General features: G+C 34.7%; 1 protein-coding gene across 1 annotated transcript in view; it reads left to right on the top strand.

Annotated features, from left to right (window-relative positions):
• The window catches only part of LOC136035288 (myotubularin-related protein 10-B-like), a 118288-nt gene that overhangs the window by 81206 nt on the left and 21132 nt on the right, over positions 1-15950 (top strand). Inside the window, exons 9-10 of the mRNA XM_065716972.1 lie at positions 10789-10961; positions 15257-15427. Coding sequence (XP_065573044.1) covers positions 10789-10961; positions 15257-15427 — 344 coding nt within the window. The remainder of the gene's footprint in view (positions 1-10788; positions 10962-15256; positions 15428-15950) is intronic.

Consider the following 15950-nt stretch of genomic DNA (forward strand, 5'->3'; position numbering starts at 1 on the left):
GTGCTTACATATAGTAATGGTTATTGGGAAGTGTACAGACGTTTTCAGGTGGATTTTATTTTGTTCGGGGGTGGGGCTGAGGAGAGGGGGCTATATTGGAGGATCTTTCCTTGGAGGAATATAAGGTTATGAAAGTTTGTTACGTAAGTTAATTCTTAAGTTACGTATATTTTTTACTAATAAAAACTTTCGTTAAAAATTAAAAGTTCTAGTAGCCTTTTTAAGTAACCGAAAAATTGGAGAGCAACTAGGCCTCCTTCTCCACCCCTTATTTCTCAAAATCGTCTAATCAAAACTAAGAGAAAGCTATTTAGCCAAAAAAAGAATTAATATACAAATTTCATTTTAATAATTTATGTGCGGAGAGCCAAAACCAAACATGTATTAATTCAAAAACGTTCAGAAATTAAATAAAAAAAAAACTGATTTTTTTAGCTGAAAGTAAGGAGCGACATTAAAACTTAAAACGAACAGAAATTACTCCGTATATGAAATGGGTTGTCCCCTCCACAATCCCTCGCTCTTTACGCTAAAGTTTGACTCTTTGCCACAATTCTACTTTTTAAAACAATTAAAAACTTTAACGTAAAGAGCGAGGGATTGTGGAGGGGACAACCCATTTCATATACGGAGTAATTTCTGTTCGTTTTAAGTTTTAATGTCGCTCCTTACTTTCAGCTAAAAAATCAGTTTTTTTTTATTTAATTCTATCAAAGAACAGCTACACTTTCTTAAGCTGTTTTGCACCATAGGTTTTTAGCTTATTTTCCCCCGGTATTTAACCGACTTTTCTTTTTTTTTTATTCGGGCACCAATATCAAAGAAACTTCTTGGCTGTATATGCAGGTCTTTTTCATAACTGGAATTTCCAGAAATGGAACTTCTTGAAAGGTTGTAGAGACGGAGGGTTTAAATACCTGGGTATGAAGGAGAATCATGCGTAGCTGTGTGGCTTGGTGCCACATAGCTACGTTTTTTTCAAACGTAGTTTTAATTAATTGTTATTTTCCGACTGATTACCATGATGATATTTCTTTTGATGCGTTTACTCAATGCTGTTTTAATCTTAGTCGTTTTGTCTCTAGTTTACAGTCAAATTGGCGTACTTATATTTTAGGTGATTTTAACTGTGATCCAAATGTAGCAAATGAAAGGGGTACAATTTTATCTTCTTGTCTTCCTAATTTTTCTATTTTACCGAAGTCCCAGGATTTTACTTATATTCATTGGAGTGGTAGTACAACTAATATTGATCATGTTTTTTCCTCTAACCCAAGTCTGTGGTTACTGTAATCGAAGATTTCCCCGTTAGTGACCACATGCCGCTTCAGTTCCGTATACCCCCTTTGGCTTCTCGTCCTTCCCCAGTTCGGTTTTCTGGTAATAAGCTTCATAAATTTTTCGATCGGGTTGATTGGAATCCAAATTTTCGACCGCTTTACCAAGAAAGAGTTGGGACTTTAATTGATAAAGTTTATATCCCTGATAGTTTGGATTCAATGGACAGTAATCCTTCTTTGACTATTAATTGTCTTTATTTTGAATTAATCCATTGCTTAAAGTATGGTGCTGCGGCAGTTTTTCCTACTAATAGGATAAGGTTGGGCGCGCAGAAACCTTTTTGGAGCCTCAATCCTTTTTTGGTAAATTCTAATAAGGCGGCTAAACAAGCGTATTGGGAATGGCGGGCGCTTGGTAAGCCTAGAGATTCGCATCCAGTTTTCTTGCTAATGAAAAAGAGAAAGGCCGAATTCCAAGCGGAGCTCCGTCGTCATAATAACCTGGTCATAGAAGAAGCTTCTTCAAACATTGATAACGACAAGGACAAGAATCTCCTTTGGAATGTTCTCCGAGGCAATAGGCGGACTAACATGCCTGATACTAATTCCACACCATCGCTAAAAGAGTGGGAAAATTATTTTTCTAAGTTGTCGACTTCGTACGATTCTAACAGTGTTGTGTTGCAATTAGATGAAAGGTTGAAGAATTTTTCAACTGATTACAGGATTTCTGAGGATATGTTACGCGGAGCAGTCAAAACGTTGAAGGCGCAATCGGCTAAGGATCATGATGGCTTATTTGCTAATCACCTCAAACTTGCTCCTTCTTCTTTTCTTATTACTCTACTGGCATTTTTCAACCTTTTACTTACTACTGGCTTAGTACCATCATCATTCTATATTGGCATAGTTACGCCTATTCCTAAGAGCGGGAAAAAAGACTTGTCATCTTGTAGTTCCTGGAGGCCAATTACTAGGGGTTCTATGATTGGGAAAGTGTTTGAGTTGTGTCTGAAGGATCTTCTTGAAATTCTTGACACTGGTTCTAATCAAGTTGGTTTCAAGAGAGGTTTAGGATGTGACCACGCCCATGCATCTTTCAGCAAAGTTATTGAAGAAGCGAGAATTTCTTGTCAACCGCTATACGCCCTCTTGATTGATATCAAAGGGGCCTTTGATAACATTTCTCATGCATCTGCTCTGCTCACTTTAATCCATGCTGGATTGCCCCCAGCTGTCATACGAGTCCTTCGCTCTTGGTATTCTGATTGAAAGATCCGTATCTGTCCGAGTTCGTCTTCATCTCAGTCCAAATTAATTCAAATGGGTAGAGGAATTAGACAAGGAGGAATTATTTCTCCTTATATATTCAATTCTTGTTTAGCCACTGCCCTTAATTCTCTTTCCTGCTCTTTTGTTTCATTATCTCGAAATCTGTCTTACATTGCATATGCGGATGACATTATCCTTCTTTTTTTTTTTTTTTTTTTAGTAGTAGAACAATTTTATTAGAAAAAAACATTTCTTAATCAATAGCACAACATAAGCGAAGCTTGCGAGGCTGTGCTTCTAAGCCGGTCCAAGTCTAGTCTTCTTTCTAATTTTAATATTTTAATTAATTGTTTAAAAGGTTTGGGCCTTTCTATCAGTTTTGAAAAATGTCAATTTTTTGTTGTAAATTGTTTAGAGGATAATGTCAGGGCGACTCTCGATTGCGGCAATGATGTTATTTTTCAGTCGTCGCCAATAGTCACTTATTTGGGATTACCTTATGCTGCTTCGAAAAGAGATTTTAAACCAGTCCTGGTTCAGCATGTTCAGATGAAACTACGCAAGGCATTTGGTCTTTTAATTCGTTTTCGGGGTCTTTACCGTCGGGACGTCCTTGGTCGTATGTATAGCGCTGTTGCTCTGCCTCACGTATTGTTCCCGTCCCTCCTCTTCCGTAATTTCAGACCTTCTAATCTTTCACCCATTAAAGTTTCTTATTTTAAATTTTGTAAATTTTTACTTGGTTTCCCCCTTTCTTTTAGTAACACTGAGATTGTTTTAAAGCTTAATGTGAAGGATCCTGTAGTCTGTATAAAGAAAAAATATAAAACATTCGAAGATAAGGCGAAAATTAACCTTTTAGGCCACAATTTGTTTCCGTCTTTTAGTAACAGTTCCGGCTCTTCATGATTTATAGGCTAAACTATTTAGCAAGTGTTTTTGTATCTTTTTTTTAAGTATTTGATCAATATTTGATAGGTTTTGATCGTAAGTGTTATCATTTGTTTTTTTTTCTTTATATTATATTGTAGCGTACTCCTCATTTTTTGAGGGAAATAAAGAAAATAAAGAAATAAATAAATTAGCGATAATAGTAGTATATTGTTGCGTCAGTTTCCTCTTTACCAATTCATGTAATAATGAATGAATTGGTAAAAACGATAATAAGGCAGACTAATGATAATAATATCAAACAGTTCGTGGTAACGAACGGTAGTAGGGAGCGACCCGGCTCACTAGTAACCGAAACTCTAAAAAATGGAATTTTGATATCAATAGTTACATCAAAAAAATTGCATTTTAATGCTGATTTTAAATATATAAGTTTCATCAGGATTAGTCTTACCCATCAAAAGTTACGAGCCTGAGAAAATTTGCCTCATTTTAGTAAATAGGGGGAAACATCCCCTAAAAGTCATACAATCTTAACGAAAATCACACCATCAGATTCAGCGTATCAGATAACCTTATTGTAGAAGTTTCAAGCTCCTATCTACAAAAATGTGGAATTTTGCATTTTTTGCCAGAAGACAAATCACGGATGCGTGTTTATTTGTTTTTTTTGTTTTCCCAGGGGTGATCGTTCGAACCAGTGGTCCTGGAATGTCGCGAGAGGGCTCAACGGAAATTAAAAGTTCTAGTGCCCTTTTTAAGTGATCAAAAAATTGGAGGTCACCTAAACCCCCTCCCACGCTCATTCTTTCCCCAAAGTCATCGGATCAAAATTCTGAGATAGCCATTTTATTCAGCATAGTCGAAAAACCTGATAGCTATGTCTTTGGGGACGACTTACTCTCCCGTAGTCCGCGTGGGAGGGGCTGCATGTTACAAACTTTGACCTGTGTTTACATATAGTAATGGTTACTGGGAAGTGTACAGACGTTTTCAGGGTGATATTTTTGGTTTAGGAGGGAGAGTTGGGCGAGGGGGGTTACGTGGGCGGATCTTTCCATGGAGGAATTTCTCATGGGGGAAGAGACTTTTAATGAAGGGGGCGAAGGATTTTCTAGCATTATTAAAAAAAACAATGAAAAAATAAATATAAAAAGTTTTTTCTACTGAAAGTGAGGAGCAGCATTAAAACTTAAAACGAGCAGAAAATATTACGCTTATAAGGGGTTTACTTCCTCGTAATACCTCGCTCTTTACGCTAAAATATTTTTAGTAATTTCAATTATTTATTCTACGGCCTTTGTGATCCAGGGGTCATTCTTAAGGAATTGGGACAAAATTTAATCTTTAGTGTAAAGAATGAGGTATCGGCGAGGGGTAAACCCCTTCAAATACGCAATAAAAACATACGAATATAGAAGTTCGTTACGTAAGTTAATTCGTAAGTTACGTATATTTTTACTAATGAAAACGTTCGTAAAAACCTGAAAAATAGTCGAAAAACCTGATAGCTATGTCTTTGGGGATGACTTACTCTCCCGTAGTCCGCGTGGGAGGGGCTGCATGTTACAAACTTTGACCTGTGTTTACATATAGTAATGGTTATTGGGAGGTGTACATACGTTTTCAGGGGGATATTTTTGGTTTGGGAGGGAGAGTTGGAGGGGGGTTACGTGGGAGGATCTTTCCATGGAGGAACTTGTCATGGGGGAAGAGACTTTTAATGAAGGGGGCGCAGGATTTTCTTGCATTATTAAAAAAAACAATGAAAAAATAAATATAAAAAGTTTTTTCTACTGAAAGTGAGGAGCAGCATTAAAACTTAAAACGAGCAGAAAATATTACGCTTATAAGGGGTTTACTTCCTCGTAATACCTCGCTCTTTACGCTAAAATATTTTTAGTAATTTCAATTATTTATTCTACGGCCTTTGTGATCCAGGGGTCATTCTTAAGGAATTGGGACAAAATTTAATCTTTAGTATAAAGAATGAGGTATCGGCGAGGGGTAAACCCCTTCAAATACGCAATAAAAACATACGAATATAGAAGTTCGTTACGTAAGTTTATTCGTAAGTTACGTATATTTTTACTAATGAAAACGTTCGTAAAAAATTAAAAGTTCCAGTTGCCTTTTTAAGTAATCAAATAATTGGAGGGCAACTAGGCTTCCTCCCTCGCTCCTTTTTTCTCTAAATCTTCCGATTAAAATTATGAGAAAGCCATTTAGCCAAAAAATAAAAATAATATGCAAATTTCGTTTTAATTATTTAGGTGCGGAGAGCCAAGATCCAAACATGTATTAATTCAAAAATGTCCAGTAATTAAATAAAAAACAAGTTTTTATAAATGATAGTAAGGAGCGACATTAAAACTTAAAACAAACAGAAATTACTCCGTATATGAAAGGGGCTTTACCCCCTCAACGCCCCGCCCTTTACGCTAAAGTTTTTTACTGTTTTAAAAAGTAGGGTTAAGAGAAAGAGTAACACTTTAACGTAAAGAGCGGGGCGTTGAGGAGGTAAGAGCTCCTTTTATATACGGAGTAATTTCTGTTCGTTTTAAGTTTTAATATCGCTCCTTACTTTCATTAAAAAATACTTGTTTTTTTTGTTTAATTGATAATAAGGCCGTTCATAAGAGCGTGATAAAAAGCTATTAAAGTTGTTAGGAATTGAAAAACGTTTTTTGACTAGCCTCTATAAAAAGCGATAAAACAGAAGAGGTTTGAATATTCAATGACATAAATGTATATAACAGTAAAAATTATAGAATTGGTATGATAACAAGGCAGATAAAACAAAAAGAATGAAAAAAGAGGTTATAGAATAAACTTTAGAAAGTATATTGTTGCGTCAGTTTCCTCTTTACCAATTCATAAAATCAGATTTCATTTACACTGTCCTTGGTACTTCAAAAGGGCCTTGAAAACAGTGACAGTTTACTGATAAACATTAAGGAAAGTATTTTCTGGTTTTGCTACTTCAAACTATTAGTCTGGCTACCATAGGAACTATTCACGGCATTTTTCTGACGTAATTTAGCGTTTGAAACATTGTATTGTTTTTATGTGTTAATAAGTCATTATTTTTTGTCCATTGTCATGTAAGGAAGCAGTTAGTAATAGAAGTAAATTAGTTTTAGATATTATTCCTCCCTTTTCTGTTTCCGAAAATTTGTAATGGACGGTAGCAAACAAAAAAATCGGGTGAATTATTGAGCGCTTTAAAGAAACATTGAGATAGGGAACAACTTTAACACCATTCCAGAATTGGACCAGCCTTGTACAGGAAGCTTCTTAATAAATCATCCAAAGAAAAGTTGAATAAGCTTTGATGGAAGAAAATAACTTGATTTAAGTACAAGAATAAAATTTAGGGGGCATGAAGAAGATGTCATGCAGATGATTTTGTGAAACCAAGGGAAATGTGTGGATTTTCTATGTTGGTGAAATATATTTTTCACTTTCAGGCACAGTACTTGATTTTTACAGAAAAAATATACTTAGGTTTGAACTTTTGCCTATACTATGTTATGGATTACTGATACTATGTTTAGGACACGAGTCATTTGTCACAAATTCAAGGATTCCGCCAAAAGACTAATCGCTCAACTTTTTTGATAAAGCTCTGTAATTAGCGAATAAAAAGTCTATCCATAAGAATAAAAGAAACGGCTTTTTTTGTTTCCATACCACTTATACTATTGACTGTGAAATAAAATTGGTGCCACACAATGTGTTACTCAGAGAATAATTATGTTCCTAAGGAGTATTAAAAAAAAAGAAAAAAAAGCCTGATTTTTTAAAATTGAGATAAAAGGCCTTCTACCTGTCGTTAAAGATGACCAGCCCCAATGGTACGAAGGGGGGGACCAGATCTATACCCTCTCTGTTAGCTATCCTTCGTCAAAATATGGCCAGTTGAAACCTTTACAGATTACGGAATGTCTAATGATATGGTATTCCACATAACATTGGTCACGACCGTCAATCTCTCCCTTCCACGTGCTGGCTGATATTCCCAAACAGTCAGTTTTCATGTTCTTTTTTTGACACTTTGCCTTGCACTACGTCATCTTTATGTTCAATCTCCATCAACTTCAATCGCAAATATCTTCGTCACACCTTTTTGTTAAGCAATTTTGCCAAGTGTAGAATTCACACTATTTATTGAACTGAAATCAATATCATAGATGATTTAGCTAATTTGCGTCGGTCAGGGCCGTCAAGCACTGTTTGACTGCTCTGGAGTATTCTTGTACAGCTGTAACAAACTATTCAAAAGGAATTATTTGTTAAAATTGACAATTTGCTAAGGAAGGATTTTTCAAATTCACTAATTCACGAACAAGAAATTTATTTAATTGAGAATGCAAAAGTAGAGTTTAATGAAAATGGAAATTTCTTGGATTTTCAAATATTGTTTTATTGAAAAATAATTTTACGGTCACGCAAAAATATGCTGAGGTTGTTTCTTGAGAAAATGAGTAATTATGCCCGTATTTGTAAATAAAAATGCGACCACTGGAGAGGAATCTTATATAATTGAATAATAAGAAATAACGTATTTTTTTTACGATAAAAATATAAATAGCCGTTGTAGGTCAGAATGAGAATCATTTTGTTGATGCAAGCTATCGTCAAGAATAAAGTCCAGCCAAAATGCGTTCATGTTTACAAAATAAAAACAGATATAAAACAAACATGTGACGCCTTCATTAAACGCCTCGTATAGCAAGCAATTCTTATTAAACACAGACGTATAATGCGGTACAAATGAACATAAGAAGGATTCTGTTCTAAGGTGGTAATATTATGTTTCTGTTTATCACTGCTGAGAAGAAATTTGTCAGAATTCAGGACCAAACAAAAAGTGACCCTCATGAAGGGATAGTAGTTGTAAGGTAGATGTTGCTGATTTCGACGGCTCTTTTCTGTAATGGCCCAGGTCGGTAGCTCAAGCAACCTGTGTTGTTAACTCATGGCCCCCTTTAGGACAAGCATTTTCTTAATCGGTTTGATGAGTGTGAGGTACAACAATGTCAGCCAGAAAAAACAAACTGACGCATTAAGATAAGAGTAATTATCACCTAATTTTTCTTTATAATGAATGTCTCAATATGAGTGCTGATAGAGCAATTAATGCTGAATGTGACGTCAAGAGTTGTGGCCGAAGATGCTTGTTGTTTCGGTGAAGGAGATGCACAAGATCTCTCTTAAGACGATTAAAGGGAAGGATTTGTTTTTTATTTCGTTGATTTGAAGACTAAAAAAAAACAAAAAAAAAAACAAAAAAACAAGAAAAAAAATACAATAAAATTATAAAACCCTAGAATTTCCTAGAAAGAGCATTGTCCATAGTAGTTCGCACTAAAAGTGGTTTTCTTGTCAGACGCCTCTTGTCTGCATAGTGTGCATTAACTCTGAGCAGTCTCTACTACCGATAGTGTAATAATTATTTTATAATTTGAAAATTTCATCAACATGTCTATGCCTATGTCTATGTCTATCTATATGTCTATGTTTATATCCATGTCTATGTCTATGTCTATTTCTCTGTCTAAGTGTAAGTCTTTGTCTATGTCTATATCTATTCTATGTCAATGTCTATGTCCTTGTCTATGTCTATGTATATATCTATGCCTGTGTCTATGTATATGTCTATTTCTATGTCTATGTCTATATCTGTGTCTATGTCTGCGTCTAGCTGACGCACCTTCTATGTTTTTTCATTCTTTTTACATTGCTCTTTGATGTTTCTATTTTTATGAACATCTTATTTGCTATTTCATGGCCATTTAGCATCCTATTTCCTTAAATGCAAATTAAGAATTTTAACAGAAAAATGTATGTAATTGGCTATCAATTTTTGCTCATATTATGAGATAATAAATGCTACAATTTTATCAGTTAACAATATTCTTTAGATTTTTTTTTTGGATTTGGACGTGCGTTTGAACAAAGAAAGTTAAAATCCTTTGAACCAAACTAACGAGACGGAAAAAGTTAGTGAAAGCTGAATATTTCAATTCTATTTAAGGGGACTTTCCCCAGCAGCAAGCAATTATAAAGAGAGAGGGAAGATGTGGAAAAATAAACGAAGAAGTAAAAAAGGATCAGAATACAAACATAAGACACTAATTGGCGATAATACAAGCTAATCCTAAAAAAGAACTAAAATCTAAATGAGTAAACTGAGTAGCGACCACAGTATAGTGTTATTTAAACATGAAGCACAAGAAAAAATTAAAGGGGCACAAATATAACTGAAATGTATATAAAACAGCGATCCATCAACTAAAAACTGAACTCCAAGGTAGTGAGTTGAAAACTAAAAAGGATTTCTTTTGTATTTTTACGGATTATTGTGTTATGAACATATACGTTTTATTTGATTGTTAGAAGTTTTTCTTTTCTTCTAGCATGTTCTCAGCCTATTCTTTCTCTATGGGCTGGATACTTCAATCGGTACTTGTTAATTATAGCAACCACACCCAAGAAGTGAAGTTAGGAAACAATTCTTACTTCATAATATGCATAATAATTGTAGCTAACACATTTTGCAAGCAGATCCGCTATACTCTGATTTGCAAATATATAGCCCAAATTATACATTTCCTATCTATTCTCCCAATGCGGCTCTCTTGTTTCAACCCGTTTGCCTGTAAATTGAACCACTGTGACGAAACAAGAACCGGAAAAACAAGCGACGGATGACAGAATGCATTTGGCTTATATAATTTGGGCTATATATATGCCCATGAGGGCAACGTATAGCGGGTCTGCATGCAAAGTGTGCTAGCTACAATTATTCTGTAAACTATGAATTAAGAACTGTTTTCTCACTTCACACTGGCCAAATATTGGCATGGTCGCTATAGTTAACAAGTACTCTTCAATCGTTTGAAAATAAAGAAACTTGAACATGATAAAATTAAAATTGAATTGGAATTCTGCAGAATGTTTTTCCAGTATCAAATCTTTACTTGCTAGTAATCATGAAGAATTTCTTAGACCGTACTGTCTTTCCATTTATAGCTAAAATCAATGACAATATTTTCTGTTTTCTTTTTTCTTCTTCTATTCTTTTTGTATAGCGTTTGTATGTTTTTCTCTATCTCAATATGTTATTTTCTAGCATCTGTTTTTTCTGTCTCCCTTTGCCCCGTTTATACAAGCCTCCAGATGTGAAGTTGAACCATTTTGACTTTGATTAGTACTTGTATAAAAAAAATTGTGTTCTGGGTTTTCTGTCTTAATTAAAAGTTTTACCCGTTATTATATTTTTATTTAATTTTTTTATTGATCATCTTATTTAATTCAAGGTAACTTTTGTCTATTTTAGAGAGTTCTGGTCGTGATTGGAGCGCAATCATCTCGTCACTGGCTCAAATCCTGTTGGATTCTCATTGTCGCACCATTCAAGGATTCCACAGTTTAGTTCAAAAGGAATGGGTTGCTCTTGGTCATTCCTTTTCTACACGACTAGGAAGGTGGACTGTTTCAGATGGTGAACAGGTAAATGCTCTCATCACATTATCTTTCACGATAACTGTAACTTAAGTGGCATTCGTGTTCAGATGCTGAACAGGTAAATACTCTCATCAAATTATCTTTCACGAGAACTGTAACTTAAGTGGCATTCGTATTCAGATGGTGAACAAGTAAATACTGTCGTTTTTTAGACATACTAGACACGTTTTTAAACACGTAAGTCTAGCTAGGCCTGCACATGAATGCTGCTTAAGTAACGTCAGTTTCGTAGCATAAGCATCCTAGATGAAAATGTGAGCAAAATGAATGAAATTTTAGTGATTTTGCAAGTTCAGGGTGCTAGAATAGGTTTGACAATTAATGTTCGGAAGACTAAGTCACTAAAACTAGGAATAAGTGAAGATGAAAAGGTGACGTTGGGTAACGAAAAGATTGATCAGGTGGGCAGCTCCATTTACCTTGGTAGTATTATTAGTAAAGACGGTGGGAGTAGTGAAGATGTTAAAAGTAGAATAGCCAAGGCTCAGGGTGTTTTTTCTGTCACAGTTAAAAATAAGTTTGGAAGAATAGGAAGATAAGTCTGCAAACCAAGATTAGAAAATTGAAAGATGCAGTGATAACAGTGATCAGATATGGCTCTGAAGCATAGATGCTCTGAAAAGCGGATGAAAATTTACTAGCTATTTTCCAGAGAAATTACCTACGGATGGTTCTGGGTACCCAGCTGACTGACTGAATTTCAACACAGTAGGCTGTATGGAAAATGCGGCTCAATCCCGCTTTCTATGGCTTTAATGAAAGAAAGGTTGAGATGGCTAGGGCACGTTCTACGGATGGAGGATGACCGATTGCCGAAGATTAATGGGAACTTCATGGGAGGGTGTAAAGAGGGAGTCTTTGAATATATTGGGATGAGGAGGAGTGTGCGTAACTTTGTTGGCCTCAGGCGGCTTGGTGCTGCGGTGATTTGTTAGTAGTAGTAGTAAATGCGAACTATTTAAAAAATCTAAAACAGTGTAAGGTTCTAGAAAGTCAAATCCTGCCTGAAATTGGGCAGTAACTTTGGTTTTTGTAAACACCTGAATTTTGTGTTTATTTGCCTATTGGAGTTTATCCGTACAAAAGCTGAGAATGCTGGTAATTCCATGTCCTTATGTAGCGTGGATGTACAAGCGGCATTCAATTTAGTTGTTCTGTATGTTGCCTCCATATTGGTACAGCCATAGTTATGTTACGGTCAAGCTTGAAAACCCTCTTATAAGTAAGCCTCTCTGTCTCATTCGAGGTCTTAGACGAAGTTCAATTCTGATTCCTGTTATGTTTAACATTCTTTCAGCTACTGTGATGGATTAAGGACGATAAAGGGTGGATTTTATATTGTTGTTTGCAACCTTCGCTTGAATTATTCCGCAGGCAATTTTCTGCTTATTCGTTTGAGCCTTTCTACTTTACAAGAAAGCTTGATTCACTAACTTTTGGTTATTATCTTCTACGAATTTTTCGTTAATGCTGCAAAGACTTGAGTTTCTAGTTGATAATGCCCATGGTAAAGCCACGTCTCGTTTATTTGTTTTTGTTGGGAGTACGATAATTATAGATATTACTTTGCTGAAATATCTAGGCCGCGTTTATGAGCGTGATAAGAGTACGAACGGTAGAACACGCCATTTCAGGTTTCACGTCGGTTATGCCAAACTTGCTAAAAAAGATTATAGACAACTTTTACTCTCCAAATTGTGTTGTTCCCTTGCAATGCCCCCCGCACTTAATGTTTTGCTACTTTAGCATTCGTTGTCTAAAATTGAACTGTTGGAAGTTTGTTCGAAATTGTGTCCCTGTTTGGAGTTTTTATTAAGTTAACCGTTGTTTTGCAAGAATAATTTTATTTAGCAAAATGTTTTTGTTCTTGACATGTGAGATGTTAGGAGTTATGTAAAGTGCCAAGTGTTTAGTACGAATATGAATCATTTGCTTCATTTTAGCTCATCTTTTTTCTTTTTCCTTAACTCGCTTTTATTTGTATCTCTGTAAGCGGGCAAAAGCAAACTTATTAAGCGTCTGTTAAGCTCTTTTTCTCGCTTAGTGTGAATAGTATTTCATTTGAATAACGTAAGAGTATTTTTGCTTTGAATAATCTGTTTTTGTTATTGTAATAATTTGGAATACAGAAAGAGGTTGGGAAAAGTAGCTCCTGGTTTCTTCATTGTATTTTATTATCTTTTTTTTTTACACAAACAGGATAAAATTAAAAAATCAGATTACAACTGTTTTATTTCATTTGAAGAACGTAAGAGTATTTTTGCTTTGAATAATCTGTTTTTGTTATTGTAATAATTTGGAATGCAGAAAAAGGTTGGGAAAAGTAGCTCCTGGTCTCTTCATTGTATTTTATTATCTTTTTTTTTATACAAACAGGATAAAATTAAAAAATCAAATTACAACTGTTTTATACTTTTTGTTACTTTTAGGTAGCTGTTGTAACAAAACCAGTTAAAAATTCTTTTTCTAAGTAGTCGTATTAATTTATTATCCAAAAGAAATAACAGAGACAAAATCAATTGATAGCACACCAAAAGCGTCGCTTGCGAGGGTGTGCTACTAACAAAAAAGAACGAAAAAAAGAAGAGAAAAAAAAAACAAAGAAAAAAAGATAAAAACAAAGAAAAAAATAAAATAACAAATTAATCTATAATAAGCAGAAGGTATTTTCAAGTTCTTTTTAAAAGAGTGAAATGGAATTCTGAGACCAAGTTTGTAATATGTTGATGGTAGCCTGACTCTTTAGGGGAAGGACTTCCCCCCTCCCCTCCCTCGGCTTGGGTTTAGCTTGATTTGCAGCCGCTTCTGCTCGTATTTATACGGATGTGTCAAGAAAAACCAAGGATAAAGGTTAGTAAAGCCGCTAAAATCAGTAGCTTTCAATCCTAAAATTCTAGATCCGCCTCTGCTCTGCCTTCTATATCCCTCGGGTGACCGTATCCTTTGTCTGATGGAGAAGGTTGGTTGCCCGAATCTTGAAGACAATTCCAAGCAAAAAATGTATTTGAGCAACTGTAGCTTGAAATTGTAAGGTATTCTACAATGCTATTTGTTTTATAGTTGCATCCCTAGTCAGAGAGCCTATCAAAGAAAGATTTCGTCATTTTTCTTGTCTTTGCTTGAAAATTATTGTAATTAATGTAATTTTTTTGGATTTTTAAAAGTAATACTGATTGTTGCAATTAAAGGAGTTTTAACTCACGTTCTTTGAAATTTCTTAGTTTTTATATTTGTATACTTCTACCTTGCCTCTCCATACCTAGAGTTAAATATAAATATAAAATATTTCTTTCTCCGAATGTTCAAAAATTTTATAAGAAAAAATGTTCTTGCTGCCAGGAAAAGCTGAAAATTTTAAAGATTAAAAATGAAAGCATTACCTGTTTATAACATTTCATAACTATTCAAGGACAAATTTTATCCTTGACCGTCCAATCATTCCGTTTTTAACCCTAAAACATTAATATGATTCATGGTGCCAAGACAAAACAAAATGCTTTTTTTAAGTTTTTCGGTACATTTGAAAATAAAAACCTTTTCTTGCATGTGCTTGTATACTTTTTTTTTACGATTTTTAGTTTTTGATAACTCATGGGATCATTTCATTCCCTATACTATTCTTACTGTCGAAGCTTGTAACATTTCAATCCAAGAGTGTGTCTACCTATTCTTCTGAATAACCAATAGGTTCAGTAATGGCGCAAAATGGATGTTAGCCTTTAAAATGTGTTTTGTTTCTTTAGATCTGGTCTTGCCCGAAGTTCTCTGTTCTTGATGAGCTATGGGCCCATGATAATGTATTTTTATTAGAAATTAATGTGTATGTAAAATTTTAGCGCAATTGCTTCGCGTAGAAGTAGTTGGAATGTTGATAACAAGAATTGGTCTTTATGCTTTACAATGCTTTGATCTGCTCAGACACACTTCAATAAAAGTATTAAGGAATAACCAACCCAGACATCTGAGCTCTATGAATCTTGGTGAGGGATAGCAAAGGCATGTACAAAAATAGTAAATATATATTCGTTCAAAAATATATATCACTGCAAATACTCCCTTTAGAATGGTAAAAATAAGAAAGTGTACCCTCTTCGTAAATTGGAGTGCAGGTCTAAATTTTAGTGGAAAACTCCTTTTTGTTTAGGTCAAGTACTTAACCGCTTGTATCTTTTCTCCTTTTTACATCTGCTCCGGAATCAAAAGTTCAAAATTCTTATAGAAACCTCAAATCATCCTTATCCGTTTAAATTATCGTGATAACATGTTGTTTTTTTTTGCAGAGTCCGCTGTTCAACTTGTTTTTAGATTGTGTATGGCAAATCTTGCAACAGTTCCCAGCCCAGTTTGAATTTACCTCAACATATTTGATCACTATTTGGGATTCAATGCATCTCTCCGTTTTTGATACCTTTCTTTTTGACAGTCCTCGGGATAGAAAATGTGCAGTCTTGGTAAGTAACTCTCAACCCCAGCCTCACTTAGCCTCTAGGCCAATAGCCACAGACTGGTAAAAATCACATCTCAAAGGAAAGTAGATAATAGTTTTGTTAGTTGCTTCTGAAGAAAATGTAATGTTTAATGGATCGTTTGTTAATTTTTTTTTTTTTTTAAACCCTGTTTTTTCCCGGCCATAGAGCCTTACGGAGGAACTAAGTTGAAGTGTGTGTTGTTTTTGTATATAAGACTATGGTACTTGTCATTTATTTTTTTTTTTCAATAAATCCATTCATCCAATTCACTCATTCATTCATTGGTAAGTAAGCCTTTATTCTAGCCAGACTCAGTATCTGGATCAATAGTCACGAACTGATAAAAATCACATTTCAGCAAAATTATAAATGAACTTTTATATGAACGTTTAAAAGTAATGCCCTGACAATATTGAATGCCTCCGATTGGTGTTAAAGTACTTGTGAGCATAATCTTTGCCAGTTACAGTTATCCCCGACAAAATTCTGCCAAAAAAGTGGGGAA

The sequence above is a fragment of the Artemia franciscana genome, chromosome 14, assembly GCF_032884065.1.
Source record: "Artemia franciscana chromosome 14, ASM3288406v1, whole genome shotgun sequence".
Taxonomy (NCBI): Eukaryota; Metazoa; Arthropoda; class Branchiopoda; order Anostraca; family Artemiidae; genus Artemia; species Artemia franciscana.